We start from the raw sequence: 21,398 nt of genomic DNA, 5'->3' as shown, positions 1-21,398 counted from the left end.
CGGGTCCCCCCCCCTGGCCCCGCCGTCCCTCGGCCGGGAGGAGGAGGAGCGGTCGCTGTTCTGAGAGGCCGGAGGCGTCCGTGGCAGCCCGGAGCCCGCGCCAGGACGTGCCCCGCTCAGTGGCCCGCGTAGACGCGGGTAAAAATAACCTCCGCCTGGAGCCGCGAGGCTCCCCGGACAGCAGCCAAGGAACAGCTGTTGCCTGGGTGTCAGCTCCGGCCGCTTGTCGTTCGTGTCATCCCGGGTATGGATATGCAGACATCCAGATTTCTCCTCCCGCTTTGGTTTTTGGAGAGTTAGTCTCCAGTAGAAAACTGTCTACTATCTGATTGGTCTAAAATAATTTTTAAAAATGCTTTATCAAGTAAAACCTGATCTATATTGTAAACCTGTAACTTAAGAATTGTTTAAAAGGCTATTTTTCCCCCAATCAGGCTATACATATGTTATACATATACTTGAATATGTGTGTTTAAATATACGTACACATACCCATAGTTACTAGGGTGGTTTGGTATAATAAAAATAATTTTCATTGTCACTTTTTCTTTTAACTGTTATTTCCCCTTAAAAAAATAAAACCTATAATGTGATAGTTTCTTTTGAAAAAAATCTCATTCTTCAACTTTATTTAAAAAATAAATACTAGTCAAGTAGCTAACATTCTGTTTGCAGAAAATCTTTTTTTTTCTTGGAAAAATTTCCTTGGGTAATTAACTGCTCTTAGAGACCAATTAGATGTATATCACTGAAAGAATCATTCTAAGCGACATAAAATATAGAAGACATGAAATCTGCCTTCAAAGAGTTTAAAGTCCAATTGCCTAATAAATGCAGAATAATCAGCTAAAGACAATAGGCAAACTATTGTAACAGTAAAATAAAATGAAACAAAACAAAATAAGAATGAGTGAAAGTGGAAGGAGACAAAGCTTGGAGTTGTTGAGGTTATGATTGTTCCTTGGCTTTCCTGCTTTCCTTCCTAATTTATCAGCTTCTGTTTTAGACAGTTCTTTTCTAATCTACATCACCTATTGATGTTCTTGAGATTCTGCTGAGATTATATTCTTGCTTCACACAAAACTGAGCAATGTCATCCATCCCTCAATCTCCACTTCAAAGTCAAGCATTTATGTCTCCAGCCCTGCACTTAACAGAATTTTCCACAGGCACCTCAAACTCAAAAATGTTTAAAACTAGATTGCATCATATTTACCATTAAAAGGGTTACAACTGTCCATTCACCTAGTTGACCTAGCTAGAAATTTGGGAGCTGGGCCAATTTAGGGGTGCTCAGAAGGGACCCCCCATTTGGCTTAATGCTGTGCTGTCCCAGGCTTGATATTTGGACAAAGAAACCCACATCATCTTTTTGCTCTGGATTCCACAAATTATGTAGCAGGTCCTACTTGAGAGTCATTATAGATCCCTCTGACATACTCACATCCACTCAGTCACCAAGTCTTGTCAGTTCTGCCTCATAACTCTGCTCCACAATCTTCATCTCCAGTGCCAAAGCTCAGTCAAGCCCTCATTTGAGAAACCTGCTGTTGATATCTTCATCTCTAAACTTCTATTCCAGTTCATCTCTTTTTGGTTTGATTTTGCTATAATTCAAATTCTATTGTATCACTAACCCATTTTAAATCTTAAATAGTTCCCCATCACCTTCAGGATAAAGTCCGTCATTCTTGACATGGTACTTACGTCCATTCATTTACGGGCCCCTAACCACATCTCTCATCTCAATTTTTGCCTATTTCCTATCCATGCCTGTATATATTTCCTATAAATGCATATATACATTTTTTATATACGTCCCTCTTCACTCTCCACATAAAGCTACCAAAATTAGTTTGTTCAGAAATGACCTGTGCTCAAATTTTCCATGCTGTTCCCTCTTTCTAGAATACCTTTCTCTGTACTTTTGCCTGGCTAACTCCTGTTTATCCTTCAAGATTCAACTGAAACCTCAGCTTTTTAAAAAAACCTTCGCTGATGCCCCCTTCTCGCCAGGTAGAGTTTCATTCCTCTTGTGTACCCTTTCAGTATCGTGTGCATTGCTCCACTACAGCACTTGCCATGTTAAACTGCGATTGGTAGTGACCACGTCTGTCTACCCTATTTGCCTCTAAGTAAGCATATTGAGGGTAGGTGCTATGTCTTGCTCATTTTAGTAGTCTGAGCATGTGGCATATAGTAACTCTTCAATAAATGTTAAATGCATTAAATGAATATAATAATGTACATGAATTGGCAGGGAAGAGTAAAGAATGTATCCCAAGAGGGATAAATTTTGCCCTATCTTTTCTGTAGACCTATTTTCAAATTCTAGGTAAGACTTACATCGCCCATCTATCAGCACTGTTACAAGTGTCTGTGAAAAGTAGAAAAAGGCACACCTCCCTTAAGGTATTTTACTGCCTTCTGAGAAAAACTACCAAAATGCACATTGAGCTCTAAAATGCCTGCAGCGTCAGTGTATCCTCATAGATGTTGCACTTCATGCAGATACACAACCTACACAACTGTATTCCACCAGCCTGATTTGTGATAAAAATCTGTTAAGTAGATTAAATTCTCTTCTATAGAGCCTTCTTTACTGCTTTGTGGAATTTTAAAATTTTTATCTGCCACATTACTCACAATGATTATTCCTGACTTTTTTCATAAGCCCTCAACCAGCCTCCTATCCTTGCCACCATAAGATCCCAGTAGCCCTGTCCTCTCTTTCTTGGCAGATGACTTTGCCTTTAAGATTCCTAGGAAAAAGAAGAATCTTTTTCCCTCCTTGGTGTGAACCATTTCAAGGAAATGAGAGCCCACCCTTTCAGACTGTCCTTTTCTCCTGTACTCTGTATCACTTTCCTGGCTCCTGAAGGATTTTGTTTCTCACATTATCCTTCCCTACTTTGAGATCTTTGGTCTTTGCCTCTCTTGGCATCTTTCCCTCTACCATCAAACATATAAGTCCTTCCCCAAATTGGAAGTGGGAGGAAGTACTAACAACAACAACAATAACAAAAGGGGCACAGTTTTCTTCTGACAGTACATAACTCTTTAGCTACAGTTTTCTCTCTCCTTTTTTCTCCTTCTGGACTCAAAAATACATGTATACATGGTGGCATCATTTCGGGACTAATTCCTACTTACGAATTTGCTACTCAAAGTTCATCTTATGGAGGCAGTTTCTGACAAATCAATTTCAGCATTAGTGCACATCCTTGATTTTCTTACCGTTCGTTGTATTTCTCATTTTCCACTGTTCCTGCACATGTAAAGTTCCCCAAGTCTACATCCTTGGCTCTTCTCTTCCCTCTATACTGTTTTTCACAGTAAACTGATATGGCCTCATAGATTTAACTTACCTCGAGGCTGAGGACTCTCAAATTTGTATCTCCTGACAGTCCTTCTCACTGACTTTGAGGGATGTGTTTATTTCTCATTTAGTTCAAATGCAACATATGTAGGTCATCCTGTCTTTCCTCCCACTGATTTCCACAGCTTGTATTGTCTAGGCTATTGATTTTGGCCCCTGAACATATAGAATCCTGTGTCGTATTGCTAATTATTTCATGTACTCAGGTCACATTTTTAATATCTAGAAGATAAGGACCTTGTATTTCTTTTGTATTCCTATTTATGTTATTAGTGTGCTTAATAAATACCTTTTTAATAAATGAATTTTCTCAAGTTCTAAAAAACATATAAATTGGATAGTATCCATTTCTACCCATTCCTTTTGTCTTCATAATATACCAGGATATTACCTATAGTGTCATTCAACCATAATCTAAGTTAGAGGTTCTCAAACTTTTTGGTCTCAGGTTCTCTTTATACTCTTAAAAATTAGTGAGGATCCCAAAGAGCTTTTGTGTATATGAGTTAAGTTCATTGATATTTACCATATTAGAAATTAAAACTGAGAAATTTTTAAACACAGGAATATATAAACACACATGCCATTAGCTATTAGAGCAATATCATCACATACAGTCATGTAGCCTCTAGACACTCCACTGTACATTCATGAGAGGAGAGTAACAAAGGAAAATAACATCTTAGTGTTATTTTGAATATAGTTTTTACCCTCCAGACCCCAGAGAGAGTTCAGGGTACCCCTCCAGGGATCCCCAGGCCATACTGTGAAAACTGCTGGTCTAGAATAATGTTAGCTTTAGCCAATTGGAATGACAAATAACAAAGTGTGTCACCCTTTCCAAATACTTTTCATATAAATGAATATACATAATTTAAAAAATTATTATAAATCATTAATAAAAACAAGATTATGCACTGTAGATGTATATGTCAACTCTCCCCCAAATGGGCTAAGTGTACGCTTTACTGAAGTGGGACTGTTCACAACTGAGAGCAGAAATGTGTATCGAGTATGTTTTCACACTGAAAGTTCTTCTCTGCTACCCCTCTAAGCACAGTAATGTCCTTACTTAGAGCCTGCAACTCAATGTGACCTGAATATTAATGGAAAATATATTACTAACCAATTCAGCTTTCTTTGATTATAAATATGCAATGCACTTAATAAATAAATGCATCAAAAAGAGAGAGTATAGCTGTTCCTATGTGTTATACTTTGTTTTAGCAAAGTTCCAATGGTCCTGTAAAGAAGTCCATGCGTGAGAAGGCCGTCGAGAGAAGGAATGTCAATAAAGAGCACAATAGTAACTTTAAAGCCGGATATATTCCAATTGATGAAGATCGCCTCCATAAAACGGGCTTGAGAGGGAGAAAGGGCAATTTAGCCATCTGCGTGATTATCCTCTTGTTTATCCTGGCTGTCATCAACTTAATTGTGAGTATATAGTACAGAATATTCTTTTTAATAACCATGGGGAATTTTTCATCTATTTTTCAGTGAAATCATAGACTTTGTTTCTATAATTTCTTTTGGGACCCTCTTACTTTCTGCTTTTCTACACATGTTTTATCTCTTACTGTGTTTTAGTGAATATGTATAAAAAACCTAGTATGCTAATATTGCCATGTATTATGTAGAAAAAAATGTTCATGGATTCTTTTAAAAGGGTATGATCAACTCAATGGAAGAGAGTTGATCCTTTGCCTAGATTATTTTGTTGTATTCACCTCTCCTAAAAAATATTATTCTCTCTGTTTTCATTCAACTCTTTCCATATTTAGTCTTGTCTCATCAGCTAGATTTTAAAATTGTAAACCCGAGGATGGCAGTAGAATGTTATATTTTATAGTTTTAAGCCTCCGTTGTCAGAAAATGAGTGGATCTGGTAGACTGGTTTACACTAAGGTGCTGAGGACCTGGCATGTTGCCTTTTCCAAAGGTATTTGCTTTTTTAATGAAGAAGACTTTTAATCCAAGATTGTAATTATCTGAGGGTTAAATTTGAACCCCTCTGGCATGTGTGTGGATAGATATTTTCAGAGCATGATTATTGGTGCACCTACCACTGATCGTGAATGTGGACTTTGGCAGTTCTAAAGTGATTCCATTTACTTTATTTTTGACTTGTAATACTCTCGAGCCAGTCCTTTGTATTTTATGTACATCTAAAACATTTGTGTCTAATTGTTTACTTAAATTGAAAAGAGCTGATACTTTAAATAGCTTTACTAGGAGCACATATTCTGAATTTATTTTGTAAATTTATTTTATTGAAAACTTTTAATGGCAGAATAAAGATATTCTTATCCCCTTGCTCTCTGAAAAGCTCATCCCAAAGGGAAAATGTCAAGAAACAAATGTCTTGAAAGAAAGTGGGAGTTAACTGAAATCCTAAACCATAATATATGAAGACAAAAAAATCGGAGGAGGAATGGCAAATAATTTATCAGAGAAGACAAACTGCTGTGTGTATGTTGGGAAAAGTGTTGCAGGATGTGTTGGCAAACGTGCTTTGCAAAATCCTGAAAAGCCTCAGGAATTAGAAGTATAAGTACCCTGAAAAGCAGGAGTGAGGCAGGAACTGAAAACAGAGTTTGTTTGAAAAATCTGTGGAAGGAGCCATGAGATCCCAAGCCTTCCTCTGCCTTCCAGCCAGCAGTGAGACAGCCACTTCTCCTAACCCTGCACAAAAATACACCGAACCAGAGAGGATTCTTTCTGCCTGGGACATTGCACAGAGGAGGGTAGGGATGGGTTTCCATATTGAAAGCAGGGAAGTCTGAATCCTGAGCACTGAAGCTCCCTTTCCCAGCCTTTCTTATCTTCATCCTCTACCTCCAGCTCCCTGACACCCCGGGCAAGAGATAACATGGGCAAAATATAAAATACCCTTCTCTGGAGAAAATGAAGCACCTAGAGAAAAGACCTGAAGATATTGACATTTGGCAGGTTCTAGTGAAAAAGCCACATGATCTTCTACTGTGAAGCCTGTTAGTCATAAGCCTCACCCCACACAGAGTACTTTTTGCAACCTCTTTATTAATTATGAACACTAAACTGCCAGGGATCAGTATATTTTTTTTGAAAACTCCAAGAATTAAAAAATTATGATAGAGACCAAAAACATCCAAACCATGGGGAAAGTAGGAATTCAGAGAACTGGAGAAAATGCAATGAATAACAGAAGACTTAAAAAAAAAAACTAACTAAAATCAATCGGTATCTTCGGAGAAATAAAAAGATATTGCACCCATGAAACAAGGATAACATGCCATTAAAAAGGAGCAATTAAAGAATAAGGAACAACTGATAGAAATAGATAGATGATAGATAGGTGATAAAATAAGACAAGATAAGATAAGATGGATATTGGAAGGAAGATAAAGAAAAGGAACTCTTCCAGAAAGTTCAATAAAATTAAAGACTCAAGGAAATGTAACATTCTGTTAACAGTAGTTTCAGAAAGAGAAGAGGGAACACACTGGGGAGAAAGTTATCAAATAAATAAATAAATTCCTGGAATGGATTGAAAACTACCATTTCGGATCCAACAGAATGCATAGAATAGACTCATACCAAGCCCATTACTGTGAAATTTAAGAAAACCAGAAATAAAGAGAAGATCCTAAAATCTTCCAGAGGAAAAAGAAGCAGTTTATTTTGTATAAAGAATACAAAATCAGAGTGGCATTGGACCTCTCAAAAGCAATACTGGAAACTAGAATCAAGAAAGCAAGGCCCTTCAAAATTCATAGAGAAAACAATTTCAAATCTAGAAACCTATATCAAGCTATACTATCAGTCAAATGTGAGGGATTATAAAGACATTTTTTGCCCATGCACACTCACTTCATATACATTCTTTCTAAGGAAGCCACTGGAGGATATGCACTACCAAAAGAAGATATTAAACCAAGAAAGTTGAAGACAAGGATACAGGGAACTGGGTGTCTAGAGGGAAAAGCGGGAGAAAGACAAAAGGAAGTTCCAGTGTGAAAGTGAAGGAAACGTTCATGCTTAGAGCTGCACAGCAGAACCAAAGGGTAACAGCCCAGACGGGAGCAAGAAGACAGGGGTTCCAGAAAGGTTTCCTAGGAGAGAAAAATAGAATTTATTAATTGTCTGAGAGGTTAGACTTCTAGAACGTTTATTGAGAGACATTTGACAGAAATGTTGGAGGGTTTGAAAAGATTTAGTCAGATTTTCAAAAGAAACTAAGTAAGCGAAAGACAAATATTAAACTGAGAGCCACAAAGTACAAGAAAAGAACTGCGATCATAGTACAGTATTTGGCTTAGCAGTGAATAATATTTACATGGTTCTAATACTGAAAATACTGAGCATGGATTTAACCAAAACTTGAGATTGGAGTTGGGGGAGAAGAAATATAAATGAGCTAAAATTCTCATCTGCTAAAATAGGAAATTAATAGATAAAACCTAAAATTGATGAATAGAGAAATGATATACACATATTATTTAGAAATATGAAGATAATTCTAAACAAAATAGCAAAAATTGTTGAAAGTGGTTGTCCCTGGATGAGATATAGAGGGGGTAGATGGAATAAGAAACTGCTTTTTTTATTAAAGAGCTTTTAGCACTTTTTGACTTTTAGCTATTTGCACTTAATACCTAGATAAAAAAATAAAATTCGTTTGTTTATAAGTGGAAAACCAACTGATATGTTCATCTCCCTGATAAAAGAGCTTAGAAAGTGTAATCCTTTGGCAATTATCTTTTCTATTTATTTTCCAGTTATGTTAAATGTATGCTACCTAATTAAGGAATGTAGTCAGCAGTACTGTCATGGCTAAGTGTACAGCCAGGTGGTTGATAATTGGGGATTGTTTCATAAACTATATAAATGTCTAACCAATGTACTGTATACTTGAAACTAATAATAAAATGAAATGCTTTAAAAAATGTATGCCATATATGCTACCTATTAATAGTGTACTTGTTTTCCTTTTTAGATAACACTTGTTATCTGGGCTGTGATTCGCATTGGACCAAATGGCTGTGACAGCATGGAGTTTCACGAAAGTGGTCTGCTTCGGTTTAAACAAGTATCTGACATGGGAGTTATACACCCTCTTTATAAGAGTACAGTAGGAGGAAGGCGAAATGAAAATTTGGTCATCATTGGCAACAACCAGCCTGTAAGTTACCATAGTAATTGAAGGACATTAAAGAAAAATTCTTTGTAAAAACGTAGAGTTGATTATTGGAAATGGATATTTTCCTTTAGAGAAAATTTATAAGTATATTTAATAATACTGTTGGTCTTAGAATTTATTAATATTAGATACTTTCTTAATATTCTAGATTTTGTTCCATGGTAGCACTTTCTGTGAAAGGTATAATTACTATAAGAATACATAATTTATCCTTTTCTTCTCCATATGAGGAAACCATTAAAAATAGCACCTTCCCAGGTTAGAATACCCTCTAATTTCTGGAAGTCTAGGAGAGAATATACTAATCTAATCAGTGGCAGCCCATGCCACATGTCCGCTATAACATGGGTTTTTAACTGCATAGAATGTCAGGGAGGTATCCTTACCTCCCCTGCCCATCTTCAGCCTCGATACGCCTGCCCTGTGACCCATGTATTTGTGCAGAGCAGTATAAGCAAATAAATATAAGCCCTCATTTAAAGAACTCTTCTCCCAAGTGGGTGGAGGAGGGACAGACAAATGCGGTTAAAATTATTTTAAGTTAGTCTATTATTATAAAGTGTTTTTATAATGTTCTTGATGAATTTTGGATGCAGTCTTCTTCAAAAACATATTCATGATAAAGTATATTTCTGAAGATTGTTTTTCAGCAAGGGACAACAAAGCTCAGTGTAGAAAAGAACAAAACTTCTATTACAAGTGACATTGGCATGCAGTTTTTCGACCCAAGGACTCAAAATATCCTATTCAGCACAGACTATGAAACTCATGAGTTTCATTTACCAAGTGGAGTGAATACTTTGAATGTTCAAAAAGCCTCTACTGAAAGGGTATGATTTATTTTCTTTGCTTTATTTATGAAAGAGAATTGTTGTCTAAAGCTACCAAGTGGGAGGGGAGTTTTACTGTTTGATATTGGTATGAAGTAAATTTCAGAACAATGGAAAGGATTAGTTCTAGATGTGTCATTAACTAGCTCATGTGTGATCATTATCAAGTCATCTCTCTTTATCTCAACATCTGTAAACTGTGAATGAAAACACTTGCCATTCATATTTAATAGTTGAAACTTTTACTCTTCTATCTCTGATAATAATTCTCATTTTAATTTAGAAATTCTTTTTACTACCTTTTTTTTTTTTTTTTTGGAATTTTCAGATTACCAGCAATGCTACTAGTGATTTAAATATAAAAGTTGATGGGCGTGCTATAGTGCGTGGAAATGAAGGAGTGTTCATTATGGGCAAAACCATTGAATTTCACATGGGTGGTAATATGGAGTTAAAAGCAGTGAGTATTTTTTAAGAGTTAAAGAGAATTATTAGATTCTTGGGTACATAAGTCTGTATGTGGAATAGTATGCAATTATTAAAAATGGTAATGTAGTTGTATATTTTTGATGTGGAATGATGTCCAAAATGGATTGTGAAGTGAAAGAAAGTTGTAAAACAATTTGTGAAATATCTCATTTTTATTTTTCAGAACGTAAGTATGTTTATAAAAACCTGGAAGAGTACGCCAGATGTCAACAATGATTAGCTATGGGTAGCAGGATAACAGATGATTTTAATTTAATTTCCACTTGCTTGTTATTTTCTAAAAAAATTTTTTTTTACACGATACCTGCATTATTTTAAAAGGGGGAAAAAAACTTCCAAAAGAGAATTCTGGAAGATTAAGTATCCATTTCATGAAGTTGACAGGCTTTTTTTTTTTTGAAGTTACAGATTTTTCATATCTCTTCTTGGATTTTATATCCAGTGATGTGAAAATCAATTAGCAAATATATAAAATGTATTTTATGTATACATCTATTTTAAAATAAAGGAAAAAGATTTTGCTTTTATTAAAGCTGTTGAAAAGTGAGATTTTCTTTGTACTTCACAGATTACATCTGAACTTTAATAGGTAACAAATTTATATATGGGAGCCATAAGTCCAAAAACACTTCACTTACTCACAATTCTGGTCAAAGCATATTTATTCAGAATGTCTTTGGACGCCTGCTGGATGCTACTTAACTAAAGCTAATTAAATTTGTTTTACCAAGCATTAAATGACAAAAGAGAACTTAAGGACTTAAAAATAAATCTTTCCTTTTTATAAATTTAATTTTATAGTTCTTAGGGAAAAAAAATTAAAGTTCTTTATCTTTCTTAAACAGCTTTTCCCCATAAAGCACATATTCCAATCTCTAAATAATAAAGATGAACATAAAATGTGATTCTTACCGGAAACTCGATAGCAGTACTGAGTAATTTTTACATATACAAAGCCATTCCTTTAAGAGTATAGTGTTGAAGAATGGGCACAGTGGGGCTGCTGTTCTCTGTACTGGTAACTCAAAGAAGCAATAGATGTGATAAATGGGTACCTAGCCATTAGCGAGTTACCTACATCTTTTATTTTTTCCACCTGAAAATTCTACCTGCTTTTAACATGACAAATATTAAAATACTTTGAAATATACATACCACACATATCGGATTCTTCATAGTTAAAGAAAAAGAAGCCCGTATTGAAAAGATAATTAGCTTTGTAATTCAGTTAGTATTAGTGGTTAGTTTTTAAGTGTATAGCTAATCATTAGAAAGAATTTTATCAAACTGCTTTTAAAAAATAACTGCTTTAACAATTTAAAGAAAATAAAATGAAATGACCACGAGATGGCAGCATTGGAACAAAATTGGAAAAGTTATCACTTAAGAATTATATTTATTCCATATACTATCACGTCATAGTCAATTAGTCATTCTCATTACTTCATAACCAACTTTCTCTCATTGCTTTAAATACTCTTTATAAGCTGATGATTCTCAAATTTGGAATTCTTGCTTTATTCTCTCCTCTGAACTACAGTTCACATATCTAACTGCCCTCTTACCGTCTCCATTTAATATCTAATAGGTATCTCAACCTCAACAAAACTAAAATCTTCATATCCTCCCTCCCTCCCAAACACACGTTTATTTCAGGGTTCCCTTTCTAGTTAAGTGGTACCCATCAGTCAGTCCATCAGTAAAGCCTTCAGGCTCTATCTTCAGAAGGATGTATAGAATCTGGCTGCTTTTTACTATCTTCATCACCACCACCACCACCATCACCATAGTGTGAACCATCATAATTTTTTCCTGCACTGTTGGAACAGCCTCCTAAGTGGTTACTGCTTCCTCTTTCTCCTTGAAGTCAGTTCTCCGTACAGCAGCCAGAGTAATCCTTTTAAAAGATCGTATCACTTCCCTATTCGGAACCCTCCAAATGGCTTTCTAGCTAATTCAGAATAAAATTCAGAGTCTATTCCAGGGCCTTAGATTTCTGGCCCCTAGTTGTTTCATTGATTCATCTCCTACCAGTACACCCCCTCACTCTTTCTGCTTCAGTTCCACTGGCCTCCTGCTTATTTCTAGAGCATCAGGCACATCTTCACCTTAGGGCCTTTGTGTGTGTTGTTTTCTCTGCCCAGAGTACTTCCCCAGTTACCCACATGGCTTACTCCTTCACATGATCCAGTTTCTGTTGGACTATGACCTTAACAGAAAGGCCTTCCCTGACCACCTGTGTAAAGTAGAACCCCAACCTAGTCTCTCTCTCTACTTTTCTTGACTTATTCTTCTCAAATGACATCCTATTTGTTTTACCCGTTCGTGTGTTTATTGTCTGCCTCTCCCCATTGAAATGTCAACTATGAGAACTTGGACTTTGCCTGTTTGTTGACTACCGTTATCGCCAGCACATAGACAAGTATCTAACACATAGCAGACATTTAACAGTTGTTTGTTGAATAAGTGAAAAGAAGGAAAAGAACGAAGAGAGAGGCTTAGGAATTCCTAAAAAGGAAGGGCCTACAATACAAGAATGTTCCTGGAACAGTGGAATACAGAAGAGAACCTCCAGGCAGTTTCCTCTGAGTGTCTGGTCTTCAAAATTGAATGGTCCAAGTCTTCATTTGAGGTGTTGCAAAAGCACTAAGATTTAAAATTAATTTCCTCTGGGAGAAAAAAGAGTTTTCTTCTCATTATCAGGAACTTATCAACTTTATTAACGAGGAACTATATTAAAACTCTCTTAAGACGTAACAAATGAAAATGATCTGAGACTTTGTCAACATCAGTCTTATTATCTGCTTCAGAATTTTGATGTAATTTTAACTGATTGAGAAATTGTGTTACAAGTGTATTGGTATACACTTGGACTTGTGTTACAAGTTTATTACAAGTGTATTGGTTACACTTGGACTATTACTAAGAGGTCACTAGTTGAATCTTGACATTAGTTTTGTTTTCTTTGTTGTTTTGGTCATGACTTTTTCTTACTGCCTTTTTTCTTGTTAATATTTCATTAAGTTTTGTTTATTAAATTTGTTCTAACCCCATTTGCAGAGGTAAATAAATTATATTATCATTCTCCTGACAGGAAAACAGCATCATCCTAAACGGAACTGTGATGGTTAGCACAACTCGTCTACCTAGTTCCTCCAGTGGAGACCAGTTTGGTACTGGCGACTGGGTGCGGTACAAGCTTTGCATGTGTGCTGACGGAACTCTCTTCAAAGTACAAGTAACAGGCCAGAACATGGGCTGCCAAATCGCAGACAACCCCTGTGGAAATACTCATTAGAAGAACCTGAGAGGTCATCAGTATGTTTATATCTTGACTTGACTTTTTTTTTAAGTATGCATGCAAATCATGTTTTTACAGAGTTTGTGATACCTGGTAATTGTTTTATCTGCAGAGCGCTACTGTATCTATTATATATAATCTCCATATTTAAAATGTTCTCAGAGAGCCTAAATTCTAATACATTTTATTAAGTTGCACTGATCTTCAAATTATAGTTCTCTAAAATAATTATCAGAAGTGAATAAATCAAAATTAATCTTGAAAAATGTATTTTTAAAATTCCACTATTCCTGTCTAAAGGATAAAGGGCTGAAGCAACTGTTTAAACTTACTCTAAGTAAGCTTTTGGTAACTAATGGGGATAGACCCACTTAAGATACTTAAAAGCTATGCCGTCAATAAGTGTTACATGCTCTGTCTTTTGGCTTCTAAGAAGAAAGACAGATTTTTAGTGCATTAACTTTCAGCCATATTCTCATATGCAAATGAAGTCATTAAAGAACTTCACATATGTGAGATAGTAAGAAACTATGGTTCCCTAGTTTTGCACTAGGAAGAAAATAGTCTGTAATAAAATGTTTATTTGTTAAATATAGATAAATATTAAGCGTTCACAATGTGGTAGAAATTAAAATACCATCTCAGCTTTAACTTTTAGCTAATGATAATAACTGTCATTTACTAAGCATCTTACACATCCTAGGCATTGCATATGTAATATCTCTAATTCTCACCGGAACTCTGAAAGTAGGTGTTGTTATCCCAGTTTTACCCATTGGGAAACTGAGGATCGGTTAAGGAACTTGCCTAATATTACATAGGAAATAGCAGAGTTGGGATTGAGATTTAGGTGTGAGACAAACTTCACTGCACCTGCCTCCAAATATCATGTTCTTTTCACTACCTGCACTGTAGTTTTAATTATTTAAAACTCTAGAAAGATAAACAAAGACTAATTCAAACTTACAGATTACAATCAAAGCAGGTATGCTTACTCTAGTTAAAAAATCAATCTCTTGTTGAAAAGAAAATGTCCAATTCCTGTTAGATTTTAAACTATCCTAAGCCAATTCCAAAATATACTATAGAGAGGTCCAATTGGCCTGATTATGGGTGACCCCAGTTTCCTGACTGTTGGGCCCTGGTACATCGGAGTACCTGAATTGGAATAAAGGGTTGCCAGAATATTTATACCCTTAGCCCTCAGGGCAACACAATAAGAAGTGGGGGGGCCATGGCCCCATGCAAGTCCTGCTGACTAGTGTGCACCATATAAATACCACTCTTAATGTGTATCATGCCTGGAAAATAGGTGGGAAGCACTAGACTAAACCGCAGAAGATAATTATTCAGGAGATAATACAAATAATTTTTAAGGAGGTATGAGACTTGATCTCTACTCCTAATATTTCCATCCCATTGCAATCATTTACAACCCTCAAGTCAGTTTGTTTTTAAAAGTATTTTACATTTAACTTGAGAGGAACTCTGGTATTATTAAGACATATACAACATCAGGGGCAGAGACTTCAAAGTTGTTTGCTATAAAGTAGGTCGTGGTCATAAATCATAGGCCCCAGTCCGCATTCAAGTATAACAGTATTCTGTCTTGGCCATTTTGAACTGTGTGGATAAGAAAATCAATCCAAAAAACAATTTGCATGCAATATTGTTACAGTTCTCTCTGACAGAAGAACTTGATGCTTTAGAGATTATGAATAGTCATTGAAAGATACTAAAATAGAAATTGATTTACTACATGGTACTGAGTGCAGCTTTTAAATGAATAAAAAAGAGTGAAATTTATAACCTCTGAGTGTTATTAGTTGTAGTGATATTCAGAAGCTATTTTAATATATTCAGTATCATTTAATATCTGAATGATATCCAGAAAAAATCCATTGGAATTTTCATTCAAATGCTCAGTATATTTTTTAATTTTAAGTTCATTAAATTTAAGTTCTGCTCTATTTTGATTTGTTTTGAAAATTTCTTTAAATAAATATTTTTATAAAAATTACAGAACACTGTTACAATGTATTATTTATTGAATTCATGAAATCTACATTTACTCCTCTTTGAGAAATACTTGTGTTTTTGATACATCTCCATTAAGTGCTTTTTCACTGAAATGTAGACCTGAAAAATTCAGTGGAAAGCAGATCAAAAACAAACCGTCCGTTTTACCTGCGACCCATTTTGCATAACAGCAAAGCTTCAGCTACCCATTCTCTCCTCCAGATAGTATTTTTCTATAAACTGTAATGTTAACTTTCCTCTTTCTGCTGATTGTTCCTCCCCTACATTGAGCACTGATGTGACAAGCAGCAGCCAAGGAGAGGTAGATAACAAAGACACCTTTGTCTAAAGAACTGCGGTACTTCAGAGGTGGATTACAATGGTGAGGGAGACAAATGAAATAAAAGCAAGATATTTTCAAGACTCTAATGGACAGATAGGAAAAATGCAAAACAACGCAAGATGGGGGCAGCCTATATATGGCCTGCAATATTTTAAAATATATTTATTTGTATCTTTTTTGCATCAGGAAAAAACAAATTTTGTATAATAGTTCTGATTATTAAAGTTGGAAGTTCTACCTATTTTTGAATGAGGTTTTTTGTTTTTTTTTTTTTTTTTGAGAGTAAGAATGTTCTGGTGTTAAACTTGACAAAAAAAGACCATTGAAATGCTGATAATTTTAGTAATCTTTTAAAAAGTGTTGATGGGGCAAAAATTACAAATCATGTCATACAAAAATCAACCTATAAATCTGTTTAAGATTGCTAACTTGAGTTTCATTTAATTTAGTTTGTAATAACTATTAATGACCTCTGTTTACAATAAAGATTCTGTCAATTGCTGTTAATTTTTTAATGGTTAAAACATTAGCAGGTTTCTACCTAATCGATACAAATATGATGAATTTAAACATAGTTTGAGAATGGGACATCATGAGTATTTCTGTAACCTCTCTGGAATCCCGGAACTCAAAGTTAAAAGTTGTACAGTCTCAGTTTGGATAGTCCCACCCTCTGTGCGTTGCAGAAGGCCTCTCTCCGGTGGCTCCTCCCTCAGTATCCCAGGGGAATGTGCACGCTGTCACTGTGGCAAGAGGCCAGAGCCTGGTAATGAAAGTGGGTGAAGGCTCCCACAGGGCAGGCTCCATGGGCAGGTGGGTGGAGCCTCACAGGCTGTCTAAAATTCCCACCTGGCTTGATCCCAGATAGAGACTCATTTGAAAACTACCTAAGGATCATAAGGTATGCCTTAGAAAGTATATTACTGTTGTGTTCTTTCTACAGCTTAAAAAAATATCCTCTTCTGCTTTTTTTCTTCTAATTATTTTAACTTCTCTTCCTTTTAAATAAGAATGGACTCTTTATTTCCTTTCTACTTTCTGTTTTTTCTACTGCCCTCTCCCTATCTCTCTCTCACTCTCTGACACACACGCCCAGAAGTTTTAACTGCTTCCTCATACTTCTGCTTGAATATGTCCATTTAAAAGATTTACATTTTATCTAATTGTTTTCAATTAACTCAGAAAATTTTTTTGGATTTCTCAGGGGTTCCTTACCTGATACATATAAGTTTATATGTAGAATATATAATTTTTCTTTATAAAATAATACCTTTCACTGTAAGACATAAGATTATCATTACCTAGCTCTTATGAACTCAAATCTATTAGTGAATATACAGATCTCTTCAAGTTAGAAAGAACCATGTCAATGAAAATCTTTAATTCATGTCCCCTTAAGAATAAGTATTTTTCAACCATGTGTTTCTCTTCAAGGCTGCAAAGTAATATGCTTATGAATTACTTTTTTTGTCATTGCTGATATTGTTACATTAGCTTGGTATACAGTTGTATATATAACGATTGCAGCTTTGAACATAGAAACAAATACCTTACTGTACAAATCAATTCAATTTCTGGTATTATGTAAGAGGTACACTATAAAAATAAATCACTTCTCCATGCTTCAGGGCACCTTTGCAGTTCATCACTATGTATAACCTGAATTTAGATGCCCTTCAAAATATGGGAGAATTGACCTAGTATGAAACCAAAGCTAAAGGTTACATGGTAAATTTCATTCACTTCATACATTCATTTATAAACCATGGGAAAACATATACGTGTGTGTGTATATACATACATACACTCAAAACTTATAGTTCTAGTCATTAAAGAAATCAAGAATCTCTTGTGAGTTAAAAACAGACACAAAGCAAAGAAATAGCAATGCAAGATAATACCGATATTCTTTCAAACCATGTTACTAACATGCATTCATTCATTCAATAACTATTTACTGCAAGATTTCTGAAAACAAACAAAATAGAGGCTAAAGCTAGAAAAAGGGTCTTCAGGCTACAGGATTTGAGATGTAAGGATATGTAGGATATGGCCGAAGAGAGGAAAAGGCAGTGAGCTTGGAACTGGAAATGAACTAAAAGCTAATTTTAGCATGAGATGTACACATACAGTTCCGTGCACAGCCACATCTTGTAGCTGTTCCACATGTACTTATCTAACTAGTTCACAAGTTCAGCCAGATAACGTAATCTTGAATGTCAACCTGAGGGGTTTGGACTATAGGCACGAAGGAGCCCTTTGAAGATGTTGAATGAGGGAAGAATATGAGGAAAACAGTATTATGGAGAAATAACCATTCAGAATCTCAGGCTGGACCACGAAAGAGGACAGTCGAGAGGTAGTGGCAGGAAAAACAGTTAAGCCACTCTAGCATTTCGGATTAGTGATGAGAACAATAGTGCCAAACCCATCAGAACAAAAAGGGACATTTTGTTGCAAACCTACATACTGAATAATGTGGTTGTTTGTATGCTCTCTGGTTTTTTAATGGAATTTAGTTTAAAACAAATCTCAAAAGTTAATTTTCTTTAAAAAAAATTTTTGTGTATATATTTAGCCATTGAAATTTGTAGATACTTATTTTAAAACTTTCAGTTGCTTCCCAAGAAACTTTAGTGACAAAGGTACTTGATATTTCTATATTTTATTATATCTTAATGGTTATGAAGCAGAACATCTTTTTTTATAACTCATTTTATTTATGTTGAATGTATCTAAATGATTTCAAAAGGATTTGAAAAGTCACAAAGACAAAGCTTATAGTTTTTCTAGTCATTAAAAAAAAATCAAGAGTCTCTTTTTGTGAGTTGAACTTTCAACCCATACAGTTCCACAGTTTAGTGTATTTGATGGCTTGTCACTCACATAATAAACCATGTGGCTGATTACAGTGTCATAGATAAGCATAACAGACTTTGCTCAGTACTCAGGACCAGCAAGGAAGCAGAAACATCTTTAATCTTGATAGGATTCCCTCACTCCAAAGCTGACTGCGGTGGATGATTCTGGAAAAGCAGACACAGAGGTGAGGCCAAAGTAAATATGTATTTTCTGAAAAATCAGGAGAGTTATTTTTTTAGAATGTGACATAAATGTAACTGTATACTTCAGCTATATCATTTCGGTAGCTACATTTTAATGTCTCAATTTCTAAGAAATTCTAAGAAACTTCTAGGAAATCAAAGATTCACTTACATTGGCAATCAAAGCAAGATAATTTTCTTATATCTTAAATCTAAATTAAATTTTCTGCTTTGCTGTTAGTTTTTACATAAGTTGTTATAAATAAGTCAATTCATTTTCCTTTCTCCAGGCACTATGAAAAACCTATGTTTCAGAGTCATTGCCATAGCTATAAGTCTTTATTTTCCTGGAACAATGACAAACCCAACAAGAAAAAGCAGTATTTTATTCAATTCTGAGTGCCAATGGAATGGATATCTTCTGACAAATTGTTCTTTTACTGGAAAGCCTGATACATCTGTGGACATATCACAAACAGCAGCCACAGTGGATGTAAATTACAATTTCTTTAGGGTGCTCTTACAGTTTCCCACGAAAAATGAATGGAATATAAAACATCTGGACCTCAGTAACAATCTCATATCGAAAATAACCATAAACCCTCGTGCACATTTACATGCTTTGGAAATATTAACCCTCAACAATAATGCCATTCACGCCATCTTGTTGGCTCTACCTAGTCCTAAGTCCTCGTCAATGAAACGCCAGAGAAGCAACTTGAGAAATGGGCTTCTATTTCTGAAATTGCTAATTCTTCAAAGAAATAAACTCAGTGACATTCCCGAGGGTAAGTACAATCTTAAAAGATGGACTAGATCAAGAAACAATGAGTGTGTGGAGAGTTAATATTTTATGTCAATAAGAATTCCATGTTTGTTTTCAGTTTTGAGGAAACACCTGAAAGTAAAACAATTTGATAAGAGCAAATATAATAAGAGGAGTTTCTTCACAGAATTTGCAGTTATGTGGAATTTATGGTTGATGTAATTTAACCTCCCATTACTATAATTTAATGTTATATGAATTTGTCGAGAGACACTAGGAAGTATGTAAGTGCTGAATAATAATACATGATTTAAAATTATCTACTTTGATTATCATATATATATATATATCTGTGACTAAATATAGAAAAGCACTGAGAAATAAGTTACTTTTAATATGTATTACAAATCAGATTTAATGTGTTGCCATATTTATAATTTTTTTCTTAGAATATTTTTCGTGTCTACTTATTGAGTCATCTTCCAAATGTAGACTAGAAATATGCTAATATTATACATTAATATGTAAACTTTCTCATTATCTAATAAAAATCAGAATTCCTTACCTTGGTTTCTAACAGGATACTCCACATACCCTCTTATTTTTTTCCCCACATACCCGCTTATAATAACTTCTCATCAATTCTGACATTTAATAATCTACTACATGTTGGAGTTCCTTAACTAATCCACAAGTGTTTTATTTAGAAATGAATCGGGTTCATTAGCCAGAGCTTCATTGGCCCTGTTTGTTTCTTTTTACATTCAGGAGTGCTGGACGATTTCCTTTCCTCATTTGTTTTCAGTCTTGGTCACTGTTTGCTAAGTACTTACTTTGTATAAGACACTATGCTAAAAAATAAAGTGTAAAAACATTAATATTTTTCTCTATCTCAAATTATGCATATTTAGTTTTTCTCATTTTTCAGTTCTTTTTATTCTTTTTCTCTAGCTTCTGGTCTTGTTTTAAGCATCATTTTGACAATAATAGCCTGGCAGGAATCACTATTCCAGCAATCATATCAGCAGAATTATGTGAGAAGGGTAGGAGTCTTCTCTCCCTGACATTTTCCATAAAACATTTTATGGAAAAAAGTGTAATAATATCAGTGTAAAGTGTAAATTAATTGCAATTTGTTTTATAATTTTTATTATACTGCTCTTATTATAAAAAGAATACCTGTTAGTTGTAGAACATTAGGATTTAAAGAAAATTTTTAAGGAAAAAATTAAAGTCCTTCATGTAATATATACTCTTGAAGTTTTTCACATCTACATACGTATTTTTATTTGAAATGGATCATGTTGCATAATATTTTATAACTTGTATTTTCATGTTACAGAATATTTTGAACATTTTTATTTAAGCGATCTCATAAATGATATTTTAAATAATTTTCATATATACATATAACTGGTTTAATCAAACAACATTTAAGTTCTTCCCCTTCTGTTTTCTGTAACTCTTTGATGAACATCGTTATAGCTACTCATATCCATGATAACATATGTTTTAACTAGTATGGTTGATGTGAATCTCAACCCACAAATTTAAGTGTACTAGAGATCTAAGCTTGTACTGTCCATAACTCAACGTAGTTTCTGATTCTAAGCCTTCATTCTCCTAGGATCAGTTGGGGGTGGGCTGTAAGGTACTTGTACTTAACATAAATCTTTCATGAGTTTTCCTGTGCCTTTTTCCAGATTTGTACTACAGCTCTAGAATCTTATACCCTGACAAGGTATCAAAGTGTGTGTGTGTGTGTGTGTGTGTGTGTGTGTGTGTGTGTGTGTGTGTGTGTGTCCCTTACATCTGCTACCCAAAGAACATTTCCTTTCAGTCTTTTCAGTTTGGAGAAAATTCTTCCCCCTGTTGTTTCTTCAAAATCATCTGTCTGGTTCCAGAAATTCCTTTCCTCTAAAGATTTAGGCCTTTGGAAAACAAAAGCCAGAAAGGCTTGTAGGCTCCTCTGTGTTGTGCCTTGCAATTGTGCCTCCCCTGGGACAATTAACACAGAGCCTACTTTCTGCTTGAAAGAAAGGGAA

At 34.9% G+C, this 21,398-nt stretch overlaps 2 protein-coding genes across 5 annotated transcripts in view; both read left to right on the top strand.

The window, feature by feature from the left end:
- The first annotated feature begins 4,586 nt into the window (after positions 1–4,586).
- SGCB (sarcoglycan beta) lies at positions 4,587–15,201 on the top strand. 2 transcript variants are annotated; one of them, XM_015597486.2, is made up of 5 exons: positions 4,587–4,816; positions 8,358–8,543; positions 9,200–9,391; positions 9,720–9,851; positions 12,975–15,201. In XM_015597486.2, the coding sequence occupies exons 1-5, from the start codon at positions 4,637–4,639 to the stop codon at positions 13,176–13,178; spliced, it is 894 nt and encodes a 297-aa protein (XP_015452972.1). In that variant the 5' UTR covers positions 4,587–4,636; the 3' UTR covers positions 13,179–15,201. The 2 variants fall into 2 exon arrangements, with proteins under 2 accessions (XP_015452972.1, XP_024896052.1); XM_025040284.1 differs by having other exon boundaries at positions 12,971–13,153.
- A 146-nt stretch (positions 15,202–15,347) lies between these two features.
- LRRC66 (leucine rich repeat containing 66) overlaps positions 15,348–21,398 on the top strand; it is a 20,646-nt gene continuing 14,595 nt past the window's right edge. The window contains exons 1-3 of one of the 3 annotated variants that reach the window (XM_025040281.1): positions 15,348–16,444; positions 18,488–18,589; positions 18,878–19,375. In XM_025040281.1, coding sequence (XP_024896049.1) covers positions 18,883–19,375 — 493 coding nt within the window. In that variant the 5' untranslated portion in view covers positions 15,348–16,444; positions 18,488–18,589; positions 18,878–18,882. Of the gene's footprint in view, positions 16,445–18,219; positions 18,590–18,877; positions 19,376–21,398 lie in introns of those variants that run through there. The other 2 variants (XM_025040283.1, XM_025040282.1) reach the window with 2 other exon arrangements.

This window comes from Pteropus alecto, unplaced genomic scaffold, assembly GCF_000325575.1.
Source record: "Pteropus alecto unplaced genomic scaffold, ASM32557v1 scaffold57, whole genome shotgun sequence".
Classification (NCBI taxonomy): domain Eukaryota; kingdom Metazoa; phylum Chordata; class Mammalia; order Chiroptera; family Pteropodidae; genus Pteropus; species Pteropus alecto.
Note: the sequence above shows the minus strand (reverse complement) of the source record. Positions and strands in the feature narration are given on the sequence as shown.